Source organism: Amphimedon queenslandica, unplaced genomic scaffold, assembly GCF_000090795.2.
Source record: "Amphimedon queenslandica unplaced genomic scaffold, v1.1 AMPQUscaffold_13360, whole genome shotgun sequence".
Classification (NCBI taxonomy): domain Eukaryota; kingdom Metazoa; phylum Porifera; class Demospongiae; order Haplosclerida; family Niphatidae; genus Amphimedon; species Amphimedon queenslandica.
This window is the reverse complement of record NW_003546404.1, coordinates 56,414-72,981: the sequence shown is the minus strand read 5'-3', so window position 1 is coordinate 72,981 and position 16,568 is coordinate 56,414. Positions and strand designations below refer to the sequence as shown.

Below are 16,568 nucleotides of genomic sequence, written 5' to 3'. Positions count from 1 at the left end.
ATCAAGTAAAAATAGACACAGATAGGAGAGATAAAATTGAGAGAAAGAGAATATGAGAGTTGATACGTGTATGCATTTGCTGTTATGGAAGAATTTTAAAGTGCCTACAAGTTGCAATGCATATCATGAACAATGCACTGTACTGCATGTAATTGGTTGTTTCTTGTTACAGGTGGCACATGCATTCTTCCTTGGTACTACTTATTCAGAAAAATTTGAAGCACTTTATGACAAACAAAAGTAAAATTGTAATGGCAGGAAATTTAAATTTTATTTCTTCATGGCTTGCATGTCACTATGAACAATAGTATTATTTTATCATATACTTGTACATGTAGCTTTTGGGGTAAATATTCAGAGCTCATAGTTACTTGACTATATACTGGCTACAACACTATTTCTTCAATTGGAGATAGATATAAACCTGCATAGTTTGCCTAATCAATTTTCATAGCCATAACTATTTATTAGGCTTGTATAGGCATAGTTTTTGTGTCCTACTCCTGCCAGCATCACTACTGTAACATTATTCATAGACTACCCATGTGTGTAAACCCACTGTATTTAACCCATTCACCTGTTTTATCACTCACATTTTGGCACTATGTCTTTGAATTTATCATCATCTACAGCTTCAGTTTACAATAGTCCACCTTTTACTGGAAGTTCACCTGATGAATTAGTGCAATATATCCAATCCCTGTGGAACAATTTTGAATGTGCAACTACTTCATTCCCAAATTATAATGAAGAAAAGAACTGGGATGTGTACTTGCTGTATAAGGATGTAGTTGGTCATTATTCAATGTTGTTTCTTCTACCAGGCCACAACAAAGGATTTTTAGTTCATCTCCTGGTGTTCATGGAAGCCAATACAGAAAGACCCCAGTTTGTCCTGAAGTATGTGGAACTTGATGACCTTAGAATCAAGTGTCCAAGCCTCAAAGCCCTGTCATTGGGTACAACATTGCTACTCACTGCTACTCACATAATTACAGAGGCTCATGGCATTCTTCTTGAAAACATGGAATACTATAATTTAGTTATACATAACTGTCAGAATTATTGTAAGCTAATTGCTAAAAAAATTGGGGTCTCAACCAGGTTTAACAATTTTATGCAAGTAGTTTTTGCAGAGTTATTTCAAGCTTTTGGTGCTGGTCCACACGTTATTGGTGCAATTTCGTCTTCAACACCTGTCTCTCTTGAAAGTCCTAGCAGTGATTCCACTCTAATCATGACAATAGATGGCCTCTATGAGAAATACTGTGCAAGACAAAATTGATAGTGTGTAACTGCTGTCAAACTTCTTATTTACTTGACTATATGCATGCATATATTTTAGTATGAGTACATTCTGCACCCAGTAGCTCTATTAACATGCATAATTTAGTTACGATTCTAATGATTATGATAAAATTGCATTATTTTCTTTAATTGACTGTGTTTTATGTTTCTGTATGCCTTCTAATTGAAAGCATGTTAAAATTCAGTTTACTTTTGTCAATTTCATGTCAATAAAAGCATCAAAATTAATGATCATACTGCTCGCAGTCCAGCCACATGAAACATTTGCCAAAAGTTGCTAATATTATGTTGGGCTTTATGCCTATAGCATTTATTTCTCATTTCATCATAGGTTATGTGAAATGGGTTGTTATGGTATTGGTGTGTCAAGACTATTGCAAACAATAATAGAACACAGTCTAGCTGTAAACAATGGGAGAATGATATGGCCAGTATCCATTGCACCTATGAATGTGTGTATCACTCCTTTGGGCAATAAAAAAGTGAGGAATAATGTTAATTCATATAACTCCCAATTTTTATCAGTGAAAAATTTTGTTGAAATCTTAAAGTTAATTTTTGTCTGCTATAGTCATTTCTGTTATCAATTTACATACAAGTACTACCCCATGTGGAGCAAAAATTTTTCAGTTAAAAACTTTGTCAAACAAAAATGCCTAACAGATTTGCTGGAATTTTTCACAAGCAAAAATTTGGACTATGTGTACAGTGTACATGTATATGGTAGATTTTGATATATCATTTTTTCAAGGATATACAGTTGATATCTAAAGCAATGGATTTATATGATAAGCTTGATTCAAGGTATCCTGGTGAGGTAGTCCTTGATGATAGATCCCAGTTGAGTATTGGAGAGAGAGTCAGACATATTGAGCTATTGGGGTATCCCATAGCTGTAGTCATTGGATTAAAGGTAAGCTAAAAGTATGTAGTGCTATTATAAGAGTAATTGTAATTGCAATGGTAAATTAGTCTTAATCAATGTGACTCCTTTTTCCACTCAATTAATTACAAGTCATGCAACCTTGCATTATAAGCATTAGACTTTAGATCACAGTTATACTTGTCTTTTTGTTTCTTGTGCTTTATCATGATTATTATTTACTTTATTCATGACATGGTTTGGGCTTAGTGTATTTCGTTTTTATTTATTTTGTCTAGTTACAAGAGAATCATTTTGAATTACATCTACAATCTGAGAAGGATAAGATTATTAAAGTGGTACAAGTGGATGAGCTAATAGAGACCATTGACAATATTTTAAAATATTATTGATAATTTAATCCTATCAATCATCACTTTTTATTATTTGCTGTTGCACTGTACCTTCGTGTAGAGACATAAATTCTTTTTCCATTAGTAGACCTTAAAATTATTGTCCAATTTAAAAAAGAGGCACACATTGAATATTATACATAATTATCTAACAATAATTATAATTATTATAGTTCACCAGTTAATAATTCAAGATAATCATAGTTTTCTAAGAACAAAATACTGTTTTATGAAGATTTTAAAACCCAGTAGGCTTTTCCATTAAATGTATATTTAAATGTGACTTGTAAGTGGTTTTTGATGTCATTTTTGTGAATTGTAAGTATTCTTGTAGATTCTATGTCATGGGCTGCTTTTAAATTTGCTTATTATTCAATTTGCATAGGCAGCTATAGCTTATGCAGCTGTTCATTGTACATTCCTGCCTGGTTCTCAGAAATTACTGTTATTATTGTTATAATAACCCTATTGACATCAAAGAATCACCTCTAATACATGTAGTACCCTGGCCATTGATGTTCACCATCTTGTTTACCCTAAAATTTTAGACCTGTGTTTACTGATAGGGGTGAAGAAGGCACACAACATTTGACATTGATAGCTGCATAAGTATTTTGTCATGGATGAGTCATCATTATATGGAAGTGTAGATCGGGTTTTGGAAATGATTTTGTACTAAGTGAAAAAAATTATATTTGCTACTTTAATGCTAGATGTGGTCATGCTGTTAATTATGAGGTGACAGGAGACAGTGCTACTGGTAGTCTTCCTGATTGTTCACTGAATGAAGAGAAGTGTCCAGTTTCTCAATACAAAGGAATTGAGGTATAAAATACAGTGATAGAGCTTGGGAGAGAATTGTAAATTTTAGTGGCCCTTGTTACAGGTGGCACATGCATTCTTCCTTGGTACTACTTATTCAGAAAAATTTAAAGCACTTTATGACAATCATAATAATTACATTGTTATTTGCATTCTTGTAAGTAAATTCTTTTATTTTGTACATGTTCCTCTTACGAAAATGACATTGATTTTAATAAGGAAAGAAACTGTAATTGATTATTTTCTGTTCAATTCATTCTAACGTGTATGTACATGCCTGTGAAATCATTATGCATGTTATTTTAAAATAGGAAATTTCAATTGAATCATGCATTTTAGTTTCTAATTTCCCACCCACATTATTGTTAAATATTTCAGTCATTCCATCTTTGTAAATAGCAAACTATAAATTTAAAAGCCTTTTCACACTTGCAAAAGTAATATGCATTTAATCGTGTTCACACTAGAGTGGTTTCAATTTAATGGGCATCACTCTTACTTCACCTCCAGAGGTGTTGATGTGAAGTGATGCAGTGTGACCAATGTTATAATGCTGCAGTTTGCTAGTGTGAAAAGGCTTTAACGAGTAATAGCTTTGAGTGGTGTTACTAAAGGCCTTTCTACACTAGCACTTTGAACCATTTTGAAACTGCCAAACTGGTTCCAGTCACTGTCATGATGCTAATTGGCTTCAATGCCCATTATGTTAAACCACCTCCTACATAATGTGGTTTGAATTAGGGGTGGGCGATATTATTTCTTTTCAATTTTTTTCGATATCGATACGTATTGATACCGCATTATATCGATAAAATATCGTTAATTTCAATATATCACCCACCACTAGTTTGAATGTGTATTATAAGTTATAACCAATGGCAGCTGGATGAGATTATCAGAAATGCTATCAAAATTATACATGATGTCAAGATAGTGTGGAATAACTGGATGTGCAAACCACATTGCAAGTGTAGACACTAAAAAGCCAAGGCCTTAAAAGGCATTGTCATACCACTTACAGTCACATGATACCACTCACATGACATGATATATATTTTTTAATTCAGCATTTTCTCAATTACTGTACTGTTGTATGTACTGGATAAGGCAACTTTCTCTCAGACCAGTCACCAGAGTCTATTAAGTTTATATTTTTGAAAGCAACTCTTTGGCAGTATGTCTACTAGGCATTTAGCATCTAAATTTTCAGATTTTTATGCTAGACCTTTTACTGGAGTATCAGGAAGTTTAAAGATATATATCGAATCCATGTGGAATGAAGAATATTCCTCGTCATTTCCAGGTTGTTATGAAGCAAAAGAATGGGATGTGTATATCTTATTTAAGAGCTTGTTTGATCATTATTCAATGATGTTTCTTCTACCAGGCTATGTAGAAGGGTTTTTGGTTCATCTCATGGTGAATGAGGAAAATAACAAAACTGAATTTTATTGTGATTATGTGAAACTTTGTAAGTTTAAAGCAGAAAAATATAAAGGCCTCAAAGCCCTGTCATTGGGTACGACAATGCCACTCACTGCTGCTCACATTATCACAAAGGCTCACGAAATTCTTGCTAGTATGGGGGCCTATCATGCAGTTTTAAATAACTGTCAGGATTATTGTAAGAAAATTGCTAGTGGCATTGGAGTCTCAAGTAGGTTTGCCAATTGGAAAAATTTAATTTTTGCAGATGCCTTTGATGGAACTAGTTCTCCCTCATTTACTGATTCTGTTTCTGACATTGTTTCGTCGGCATCATCTCTCTCTCTTGTTGGCCCACGTAGAGGTACCAGTCTAGTTATGGCAGCAAGTAAACTGTCTGCCATGTATGAGGAGCTTAAGAAAGCTTTGATGCCACGCATGCAGACTCTGGGTATAGAGGACTGAGTACCACTCCTAAAACTTGTACACTATATAGTACATGAACTACTGTGAAACTAACTGTAACTATTACATGTACATGTATATGCATGCATAGATTTTAGCAAAATTGCTTTATTTTAGTAGTTTTTTATGATTTTGACATCATTTTTGTTATGCTTATTAATTTTTGTAATTATGCTTTATTTTTTGTTATGATTTTTTTATTTTAAGATTGTGAGTGCAAAAGGGATTTTGGCAATGTTACAAGAAGTAAAATTTACTTAAAAACATGGATAAAATGTCCCACAAAGACAAACTGCAATACATGTACAACTTAAAGCATACAACACAGTTATTTTCGATTCAATATTAATGTAATGACAACATATTATTTGAACTATGCTTTCTGTGTTGTCAACTACTATTGATCGGAAAATTTTTGTGGCCCAAAAATTTTATGAATCCGTTCAAAAATCAATTTTGTGGCTTTAATTTTTGTGGTTTTCTACTTTTTGGCCATCTTGAACCGTATTGAATCAATTTTTGCAGATTTTATTTTCTTGGATTCTGAAAAAAACATGAAATCCACAAAAATTTTCTGCTATATGGTATCCACTTTACTTATGTACTAAGTTATATTAGGATTGTCACATTTATTTTTAATTTCATCATACATGTAGGTTATGCATGTGAAATGGGTTGTTATGGTATTGGTGTATCAAGACTAATGCAAACTATAATAGAACACAGTCTAGCTGTAAACAATGGGAGAATGATATGGCCAGTATCCATTGCACCTATGAGTGTGTGCATCACTCCTTTGGGCAACAAAAAGGTGAGGAACAATATTATACTGAAAGTGATAAAACTAGTACTTATTCATATCAGAGATGTGCATATTATTATAGCTATTTTTTCTTTAATATTAAAGGATACACAGTTGATGTCTAAAGCAATGGATTTATATGATAAGCTTGATTCAAGGTATCCTGGTGAGGTAGTCCTTGCAATGATGATAGATCCCAGTTGAGTATTGGAGAGAGAGTCAGACACATTGAGCTATTGGGGTATCCCATAGCTGTAGTCATTGGATTAAAGGTAAGCTAAAAGTATGTAGTGCTATTATAAGAGTAATTGTAATTGCAATGGTAAATTAGTTTTAATCAATGTGACTCCTTTTTCCATTCAATTAAGTACAAGTCATGCAGCCTTGCATTATAAGCATTAGAATTTAGATCACAGTTATACTTGTCGTTTTGTTTCTTGTGCTTTATCATAATCATTATTTACTTTATTCATGGTATTGTTGAGTGTAGTGTATTTAATAATTTTTATTTTGTCTAGTTACAAGAGAATCATTTTGAATTACATCTACAGTCTGAGAAGGATAAGATTGTTAAAGTGGTACAAGTGGATGAGCTAATAGAGACCATTGACAATATTGTAAATAATTAATAATTTATTTCTTATCAATGATCACTTTTTATTATTTGCTGTTGCATGTACGCCTTCATGACGTTCATGTAGACATAATTTTTTCCATTATTAGAGTACAATTCAAAAAAAATAATATTTTCAGATTTAAGTAAAAAAGTAGCTAACTTGGTGGCAGCAAAAATAAAAATACATGAATGAAATCAGTTGTCATTGTTAGTGTCGACATTACCATCAGTCTTTGCTGTGTAAGTAATGATTTCAGTTGAAGTTGTAGGAGCAGTAGCTGGTAGTGATGAGTCCAGGAGGAACATGAAGACCTTGTTTAATTTGTCTGCATTGGAAATAAGTAAATTTTAATACACTCAATGCTTACATACAAAAATTTATCTACATGTGTAAGCAAAATACCACTCATTGACAGTTCCAAAATAAAATAGCAATAATAATTATGAAGAGTTTGCAACATGAGTTATAAAGAATTAAACCTCACCGGTTATTTTGCTAAAGACTTTAGGTCTCAGCCTATCCCAAACCAACAGGAGATACACAGGTATACCAGCAAAGAACAGCATCAATGAGAGAAGGAAATAGAGTCTCTCATTGGGGACAAGAATGATAGGAACAAAGATGAGGAATACAGCAATGAATATCATCATCACTGGGACTGGGAACCAAACCTACATATATGTATCATAAAAGTAACAATTCATAGTTTTAAAATGTTATCAATGCATATAATTAGTAACGCGGTAGCGTTACTAAGTAGGATTCACCCCCAAACAAAATGGCTGCCATGAATTTTGCATCCTTTTATACATGTACATCAGAAAATGTTATAGCCTTTGCTTTTTTTGAAAATTGGCTTTTTAAAATGCTCATAACTTGAAAACTATTTGTCAGAAACAGCTCAAACTTTCTCCATAGCATAAGGACATTGATATACATCAAAAAATGTAATAAAAATTTGGGGTGATTTCGGAGCCAATTTTTTGGAAAAAACCATGGGCTATCCTTGGGTATTTTTCAAAAATTGGCCCATTTAAAGAAATGATCATAACTCAAAAATTATTTGTCAGAAACAGCTCAAACTTGCTACACAGCATAAGGACATCAATATACATCAGAAAATGTAATAAAAATTTGGGGTGATTTCGGAGCCATTTTTTGAAAAAAAACCATGGGCTATAGCCTTGGGTATTTTTTAGTTTTTGGCAAATTTCTTAAAATGGCCGTAACTCAAAAAATTGAACTCGGAATCAGCTCAAACTTACTATGTAGCATAAGTACATCAATGTGTATCAGAAAATGTAATAAAAATTTGGGGTGATTTCGGAGCTATTTTTTGGAAAAAACCATGGGCTATAGCTTTGGGTATTTTTCAGATTTTGGCAAATTTTGTAAAATGGCCATAACTCAAAAAATTGAACTCGGAATCAGCTCAAACTTGCTATGTAGCATAAGTACATCAATGTGTATCAGAAAATGTAATAAAAATTTGGGATGATTTCGGAGCCTTTTTTTTGGAAAAAACCATGGGCTATAGCCTTGGGTATTTTTCAAAAATTGGCCCATTTAAAAAAAATGCTAATAACTCGAAAATTATTTGTCGAAAACAGCTCAAACTTGCTACACAGCATAAGGACATCAATATACATTGAAATTGACCATTAGACTGACTAAATTAAAATGTACATAATATATGAATATAAATATGTGTCTGTGTGTGTACATACTTTAAAAGGTCTTGTCTCTTGTCTTCTAGTGAACCTCATTACTAACAATCCAACAAAGACCAGTCCATAGAATACCCACATGAGAGTAGTGAGGCCATCAATCAAATGACCAATACTACCAATTACTATCAGCAGACAGGTCAATAGACCCTAATATCCAAAAAATAATACAAAAAAATAATTTCTTTAAATTTACTATAGCATATTCCACGATAATTTTTCAGTTATTAATTACAGTCTATCTGGGAATTTTTTACTGTGATTTTAATTTTACTGGATTAGAATTTTGCAAGAATTAGATCGCCCATATAATTAGATGCCACATTTAATAATACATCACACAATCTAATGTAGTAAAAATTATATCACAGTACAATTTTTAAACACAAAAATTATCTACCATACAATTTTCCTGATTTACAGTACTACATGTACCGCATTTCCTTAAAGGAAAGCCAGGGTGTCTATTTCTTAAAATTGTATTTGGACATTTAAAAAAATTTTCTAAATAAAATAAAACTTGGACCAACAGCCGGATTCAATCCAGTAACCTCACACACATGACTTCAGGAAGATTAAGGAAGCATCTACAAGGCACCTATGTTATTAAGGTTAGATTTGTGCATTTATAGTTCAATTTTATTGCTAACTAGGGCTTGGCAAATTATGTTTAAATTTTTGCCTATTATGCTTTTAGGCACTGCTCCAAATTCCATTCTAATATCCTGATGAATCCAATTATAGGCTCGTTATATGCTCATAGTTTAAGTTTTACTCAAATATCAACTATCAAGTTACATGTACATGCATCTGTTAAAACTGTAATAATGCCAGAATTTTTCCAGTGATTTATGGAAAATAGAATAGTCTGAGTCGTTGGACTCACCACACTTGCATAGATGGGTACTAGCCTAGGCAGTTGGGTTGTTGTACTAGTACTTGTACCACTTGCCACATTGAATTGAGATCATGTGGTCAGCCAGAAACTTTGACTTATTATGCTCCAACAATGTCAGCATAATAACTTGGCCTATTATGCTCCAAATTATGCTACCATAATTTGCCTAGCCCTATCGCTAACCTGGCATTTATTTGCATTCGGTTTTTATTTAAGGATATATATTATGGTATACCTGTACTATTAGTGCCATGACTGGTGTCTGGAACTTATTGTGAAGCAAACTTAGTGTTTCAATGAGGTTCCCATCTCTGGCAGTGGTATACATTACCCTAGAGCCAGCATAGACTGCACCAGTGGCAGCTCCAATGGTTGAGACTGCTACCATCAGTGGTATCAGGACAAGACCAGCATCACCTATTGTAGACTGAGCTAACGTCTAGAAAATACAGTAAATGAAAAAATAATACTACATGTACAGTACATGCTTATGATCATTTGTTATTTCTATATTCGCCTGATTAAAACTTAATAAATTTGAGGCACCACAAAAAAATTAATTTTAGTCCTACCAGTTATATTTGCCTGATTTAAAACCATACTTATTTATAACTTTGATAAATTTGAGGGGACACAAAATATTTTATTATTAGTCTTACAAGTGCAGTGGCAGGTGATGAGAGGACTTGATTTTTGCTCAAGCCAGCGAAATAGGCAATGTTAACGAGAACATAGCAGCCAGTCACACAAGGGACTCCAAGAAATATCCCAAGTAATAGATTCCTATATGTAAGCACAACTTTTTAATATTGTATTGAGACATGTACTGTATAGCAGGAAATTTTGAATGGAGTTAAATTTGTCAAATCGCTAAATTTCGGTGATTGGAAAATTTTAACTTGACGAATTTGTGGCCACGTGCCATTGAGCATGTGTATAATGGCTCAAAATGGCGGATTATTATTTTGGTGAATGGCTATCAAAATGCCAAATTTGCCAAATTTAATTCCCTCCAAAATTTCCCACTATACAGTATTCTTATCCTACCTCTTCACATTCTTGTTTTCTTCTACAGTATAACCAATCCCATTCCTAATAGAATATAATTATTAATTTTAAAGTACAAAAATAATTCCTGTGTAATGTAACTTACATACTGACAATGAATTATAACAAGACTGGATAATTATAATACCATATAGCGGAAAATTTTGGAGGGGAATAAATTTGGCAAATTTGGCATTTTGATAGCCATTCGTCAAAATAAAAATCCACCATTTTGAGCCATTATATACATGCTCAATGGGACGTGGACAAATTCGCAAAATTAAAATCTGCCAATCACCAAAATTTAGTAATTTGCCAAAATTTAGCTCCTCCAAATTTGCCCACTATACGGTAATTATCATGATTCATAATACATGTATTAAATGCAATGTACATGTACATGCTCACATAGCTGCTTTAAGTAAAGGAAGGGAATGAGAAAAATGATTCACAGTAAATATACATCAAAGACCTAATACTACACAACATACCATCCTTCATAGGAGAACAACACTGAGTAGAAGGCTAGTACAATCTCACCAACACAAGGACTGGTATCTTCAAAAGATGACGTCAAATTATGACTATGATCTAAACACAAAAACATATGATTATATCATAAAATATAATGAAAATTCATCATTTTTATCAGCAATTTTCTACCTCCTTTAATAAGTTGCCATACTCCAAGTCCTGTGATGAATATAAGTGCCAATACTTTAGCAACTGACGTGATGTTAATGAGCATTGCTGTAGCTCTAAGACTGTAAGCATTCACCAAAGAAATAAAAACTAGAAGAAAAAGAGGTTATATAATTTAAGACTAATTGTATATAATAAACAATAATACAGGTCATATTATGCTAATAGAGCTGGATCAGAAGTAAATGTGATTTATTATGTTAAAACGGCAATTAAAAATAATTAAAGCTACTATATACATTGCACTATATACCATATAGCGGGTAGTTTTGGAGGGGCGAATTGCTAAATTTTGGTGATTGGCAGATTTTTAATTTAGCGAATTTGTGGCCACGTGCCATTGAGCATGCGTATAATAGCTCAAAATGGCAGGGTTTTATTTTGGCGAATGGCTATCAAAACGCCAAATTCGCCAAATTTAATCCCCTCCAAATTTACCCGCTACATGGTATGCTAGTAGAGCTGGATCAGAAGTAAATGTGACTTATTATGTTAAAAACACATTTTAAAAAGTAAGTGAAGCCAGTACTATATACATTGGACTATACACTATTATACCATTGTAAACTTACTAAAGGCAGCAATAGAGCATAATTTAACAGCCACATCAGGTGGAGTATCACCTCCGGCCATTGCTTGAGCAAAATACCTACCAAAAGCCAGCATTATAACTGCAGTAGCTGACGGCCTGATAAAGAACGAATAGGACCAGGAGAAGAGAAAACCTAGGAGATTCCCAAACACAATCGAAGACTTTCTTTTCTTTTTGAAACTATATGATTCCTTCAGGTAAGCATATTCAGCCCCAGAGTTCCTGATCATGTTACCCAACTCAACGTAGCATAGTCCACCACAAATTGCAAATAAGCCACCCAGTGACCAGAGTATCAGTGTTAGTCCAAATGAGCCGGAATAGCGAAGGACTCGAGATGGAGTGATAAATATGCCTGATCCTATTATTTTTCCAATGACGAATGTCACAGTACTAAAGAGAGTTAGCTCTTTTCTTAGGCCGAAAGACGGAGTAGAGGCACTCTTTGACTCTTCCGGCGACTCTTTTACTTCTTCAGTCTCTTTCTTATCATCTATTACTCTTCTATTCATTAGGATTACTGATTCAGAGTCAGAAAGACTAGAAACAGCCTCAGTCTCACTTGCTGACATTTTGAAGACGCGCCCCTAGTAGGCAGGGCTTTTGCACACGTGCATTCACGTGGTTAGAGTATTCTAAAAATTAATTTTACTAATGAAAATTATTTTTTACTATAGCTACTTAAATAGCTATTTTAATAATTTTACTACAGCTTACTGTTCCTAAAAATACAGCATTTATGAAAAAAAAAACAATAAAAATTATGCATTAAAAAAAATGTGCGCATTACTCTTCCATTGTTTCTACTCCTCTCCCCATATTCAAGAGATACTTAAAATGGCTGTATACTGTCCCGCTCAATCCTTCCTCGTAGTTGTACTGAATCCCGAAATCTTTACACGTCTGGCGTACAATAGGTGTAATGTGGCGATAATGAGACTGGATGACTCCAGGGAACAAGTGATGGGCTATTTGGTGGTTGAGAGAGCCAGACATAATTGTCCACAGCCAACCATCAGTAGCATAGTCTGTAGTTGTAAGAACTTGTAGTTCAGCCCTATAAGAATATTTTAAAATTCTATGCACAGAACTTAATATTCTTTATAACACCTTTTTGCATTATTGATCAGTCATACACATTACAGTTATATATATTTTCTTTTTTATCTATAGAAGGGCGTGGCGAGACTACTATTGAATTTACTCATGCAATACTTAAACCACAGATAATGTTTAAATTTACCAAGTTTTGTGTGTGTATACTTTCTTGGCTTCATCAGGATCGGGCCAAATAACCTGTAATGCATAAAGCATATGCTGAATTCTCTTTAATTAAGTGTTAATAATATACTACCTTTGTGTTAACGTGAGTTATCTGTGTCAAGAAAGCAAGATAAAATCCAAAGCTCAGCTCATAAATCAAATTCAAAAGTAGCTATAAGAGATTCTTGGGTCATACAATACATTCATTATTTGGCTAACCATTCGTGACCACGTCATGTAGTAGAGGGGTACATAGTACAGCATAAATACATGAAACGTTTTAACGAAGAAAAACTCGGCCCAGATCATTGGTGTGGGTGGATTCATTCGTACTGGCCCTGTACATTGGATATAGTTAATTTTTTTAGTTATATAATCTGTAAAGGTACTTTATACACTACCTTTCTTTAAGATGTACATTGTATGAAAGTCTTGCAATTTGATTTTTATAGTAAGCTAAAAATATTTATATAATAATAATTTTAATTTTAGCATCATAATAACTATACAGCCAAAATTTATATTAGTGACGCATTCAAAGCTTACCAAACTGAATACAAATGGCATGTATATATGTTGGTAAAGGTAACGTGAAATCCACGGCTGCTGCTTTTTAATACGCCAGATTGAATGTACCTACATGTATTTATAACAATAAAATACAGTCCACTCAGTAAAGAGTCTTTACTTACATTTTTAGTTGTCACAATATCTGGATCAGAGCCTTCAACATTTGTAAACTTATGATGACCATAGATATGCTAAAAAAAATCGACTCACAGCAGCTATCGTAAGCCCTCCTCTTTACCTGATAAGACCAAGTGTATAAGCAGAAACCAATATTGAGTCCAGTTACAAACTTGAGCGCTTTCCAGACCCATGGCTTATGAGTAATTGCATAGTGACTATTTTGAATTTAAAAAGCAATTTAAAATACCTCAAGGAGACAATTATTAACGGGTATTTAATTCAGCAAATTTTAGCAATTAAAAAAGTGCTATATTAAGTCCACACTAACTTTAATTTCTGATTAAATTATTAATAGTTATTTATATTAATGATAAAAAATGCTAAATTAAATACCAGCCAATATTAATGTCAGTATCATTAAAATCGATGAATACATGCTAATAATTGTGTCTTTAAGGTGTAGTCTTTACCCACACACATGCAAATTACTTTATGCTACTACAAGCTAGCTGAGTATTTGGCAAACAACTCAATGTTTGATTTACCTTGAATCGTGTCCTAGCGTGAGTGCTGATACACCCGAGCTAACTCCCCAACCAATTGCAAACACTGAACTGAGTAACAGAAATGAGCTGAGCCTCATCTATAGAATAATCATTATTAATGATGTTGTTCAGTTGCATCATTATAGTAATGTTGGGACATATGGTATTCAGTTGCATGATTAGCTATGCTATAGGTATTGATTAAGCAGTTGAGACTCAAACATATTTACAGTATTGAGTGATAATTCAGTATAAGTAGTACAATCACTATCTGCATTTTTGTATTTGTAGAGCTAATTTGGATATGTACAAACAGCCCTGAGATAACCTTGAGAGTAATTAAATTAAACATCTACCTAATTAAATTTTTGGTCAATAGCATGATGATTGCATGCTGGCTATGAGGTAGTCATTCCATAGTATAAACTATACTATGGAACTGGAAAAAGAAGCAAAGAAGGAGAAGTCAGTACAACATGAATCATCATTTCAGAAGCCAACCTCAAATAATAAAAACTCAATCTGATCAGTCACTCTTGTTACTTTTAACTACACTATGAAACTGAGAAAACAGGGAACAAGTAGTCAAAAGTGAGTAGGACACAAAACATCAGTACTATGAGGAAATAGTGCCATTATCCATGTTTGTTATGCATCGGATATTACAAATAACTCATGCATCATTGATTTTTGGGACACATACCATGATATACCAACAGGTCCAGATTAGGAACGTGAAAATAAAATAGACAAAGAACATCCTTGGGTCAAATTTAGGATCCTATAATTAACAGTATACAGGATACTTGTAACATAATAATTTATCAGTCGTCATACTAGCTTCTGAGACTTCATGTAGTCTCGTACCCTTTTCTGCAGTGTTAAAAAGAAATCTGAACTACAAAATAAAATAGAGAAAAAATGATTTCTCTCATGGCACTGTGAGTTTTGCTGTAGTGCTTATAGTGGGATTCAGGCTTACTCCTCATTGCTATATACAGGCATTTCGTTATCAATCAGATCACCAACATAATACTTCTCGAGGATACTAGAAACAACAAGAAGTAATTAGTGCATTATCTTATCCATCATAATACAACATTACTGGTTAACGGTCTCTGGTTTGTGATAAAGCTCAAAGATGTTGGTGATATCGTGACTCGAAGCCATCATGATCTGGTCTACGCCGCCTGGATGATTCGGAACAAAGCTACTGACATCGTAGACCTTGTAGAAAAGGTGAAAATGCAATCATAAAGATCGATACAGCATCACAAATCTTTGCAAGTACTTTACCTTCCCTTTGTAAGCAACGTGAGCGTTGTGTCTTTTATTGAGCTGACTTAATTCCTTCCATGTGAACTGTCTTTTATTTGACTGCATCTCTTGATTCTCTTGGCTAGCCATTACGAAGTCAAATGAGCAGGATATAATCTATGGTCTGAGCAGCCAGGATATGAGGATTAAAATAGGTGTGGCTTCACTGTAGAAAACTATAGAATCACACTCACAAATTTGAGTTTAAATTTGTTTGAGTTTTGAGACGAGGCGCAAAGATGAGTTTGCTGAAGAACACTGGGTGAGTTATTATTCATATTAACTATTTCATAACCCATTCTATTAATTTCTGTTTAAAAGTTTGGATTAGTTTTATTTTTAAAAAATATTTTAAAAGACAATGTGTGAAAGGGTTAAATAATGAGCTCACTAATTAAAATACTAAAATACTTTAATATTAATTTATACTTATTTTTGCTTTTTCCTCTCTCTCTTATGCATTTTCCTCTCTCTCTTATGCATTTTCCTCTCTCTCTTATGCATACAGAAAGCTTGCTGGTACGACTCTATTCATCACGGGTGCCAGTAGAGGAATTGGTAAATCTATTGCATTAAAAGCCGCTCAAGACGGAGCCAATATTGTAATAGCAGCCAAAACTGCTGAGCCTCATCCTAAACTACCAGGAACCATATTCACAGCTGCTAAAGAGAGTAAGTGATTATCATGTACATGAAAAGATTTTTATCGACTAATAAAAGCATATGGAGTTACGGTGTATAAAGTATAGTATGTTATGTATTAAAATTTGCAATTAGTTTTAAGAAACTAATTGACACTTTATGCATGCTTATGACTTGTGAAATTGTGCATTTATTATACTTCTAATTTAGGATGGTTTTTACATTAATTTACTTTATGTGTACACATGTTCATGTACTGTAGCATTCTGTCCTAATTACATGTACTCTTTGATGATACATTCTTGTCATGAGGTGTATACAGTAAACAGATGACTTGCTTTGTTTTCACAGTTATGTCTTTGTATAAAATAAATAAATGAATTATGTAGGCCAGTAACAATGTTATAACTTATTTCTATTCCCCCCTTTCC

The 16,568-nt window shown here is 33.3% G+C and overlaps 4 protein-coding genes and 1 long non-coding RNA gene across 5 annotated transcripts in view; 3 read left to right on the top strand and 2 right to left on the bottom strand.

Annotated features, from left to right (window-relative positions):
* Positions 1 to 2,680, top strand: part of LOC100634398 (probable proline--tRNA ligase, mitochondrial) — a 7,602-nt gene extending 4,922 nt beyond the window's left edge. The window contains exons 9-12 of the mRNA XM_019997633.1: positions 173 to 240; positions 1,640 to 1,790; positions 2,060 to 2,221; positions 2,470 to 2,680. Of these exons, the coding sequence (XP_019853192.1) occupies positions 173 to 240; positions 1,640 to 1,790; positions 2,060 to 2,221; positions 2,470 to 2,583 (495 nt within the window). The 3' untranslated portion in view covers positions 2,584 to 2,680. The remainder of the gene's footprint in view (positions 1 to 172; positions 241 to 1,639; positions 1,791 to 2,059; positions 2,222 to 2,469) is intronic.
* A 3,284-nt stretch (positions 2,681 to 5,964) lies between these two features.
* Positions 5,965 to 6,821, top strand: LOC109582737 (uncharacterized). The gene is made up of 3 exons (XR_002185205.1): positions 5,965 to 6,106; positions 6,203 to 6,369; positions 6,616 to 6,821. It is a non-coding gene; the product is annotated as an uncharacterized LOC109582737 (long non-coding RNA).
* LOC100634276 (b(0,+)-type amino acid transporter 1-like) lies at positions 6,790 to 12,281 on the bottom strand. The gene is made up of 9 exons (XM_011406165.2): positions 11,661 to 12,281; positions 11,050 to 11,178; positions 10,878 to 10,977; positions 10,387 to 10,431; positions 9,999 to 10,122; positions 9,575 to 9,778; positions 8,442 to 8,591; positions 7,199 to 7,385; positions 6,790 to 7,039 (listed from the first exon to the last, which is right to left on the bottom strand). Exons 1-9 carry the CDS (start codon positions 12,250 to 12,252, stop codon positions 6,909 to 6,911), a joined length of 1,662 nt encoding a protein of 553 aa, XP_011404467.1. The 5' UTR covers positions 12,253 to 12,281; the 3' UTR covers positions 6,790 to 6,908.
* A 112-nt stretch (positions 12,282 to 12,393) lies between these two features.
* Positions 12,394 to 15,646, bottom strand: LOC100634150 (acyl-lipid (8-3)-desaturase-like). The gene is made up of 14 exons (XM_011406158.2): positions 15,475 to 15,646; positions 15,284 to 15,405; positions 15,161 to 15,226; positions 15,016 to 15,076; positions 14,882 to 14,959; positions 14,179 to 14,276; positions 13,752 to 13,848; positions 13,636 to 13,704; positions 13,490 to 13,579; positions 13,345 to 13,399; positions 13,163 to 13,281; positions 13,035 to 13,115; positions 12,924 to 12,976; positions 12,394 to 12,737 (listed from the first exon to the last, which is right to left on the bottom strand). The coding sequence occupies exons 1-14, from the start codon at positions 15,583 to 15,585 to the stop codon at positions 12,467 to 12,469; spliced, it is 1,371 nt and encodes a 456-aa protein (XP_011404460.2). The 5' UTR covers positions 15,586 to 15,646; the 3' UTR covers positions 12,394 to 12,466.
* A 3-nt stretch (positions 15,647 to 15,649) lies between these two features.
* LOC100633768 (hydroxysteroid dehydrogenase-like protein 2) overlaps positions 15,650 to 16,568 on the top strand; it is a 4,813-nt gene continuing 3,894 nt past the window's right edge. The window contains exons 1-2 of the mRNA XM_003387191.3: positions 15,650 to 15,757; positions 16,004 to 16,167. Coding sequence (XP_003387239.1) covers positions 15,735 to 15,757; positions 16,004 to 16,167 — 187 coding nt within the window. The 5' untranslated portion in view covers positions 15,650 to 15,734. The remainder of the gene's footprint in view (positions 15,758 to 16,003; positions 16,168 to 16,568) is intronic.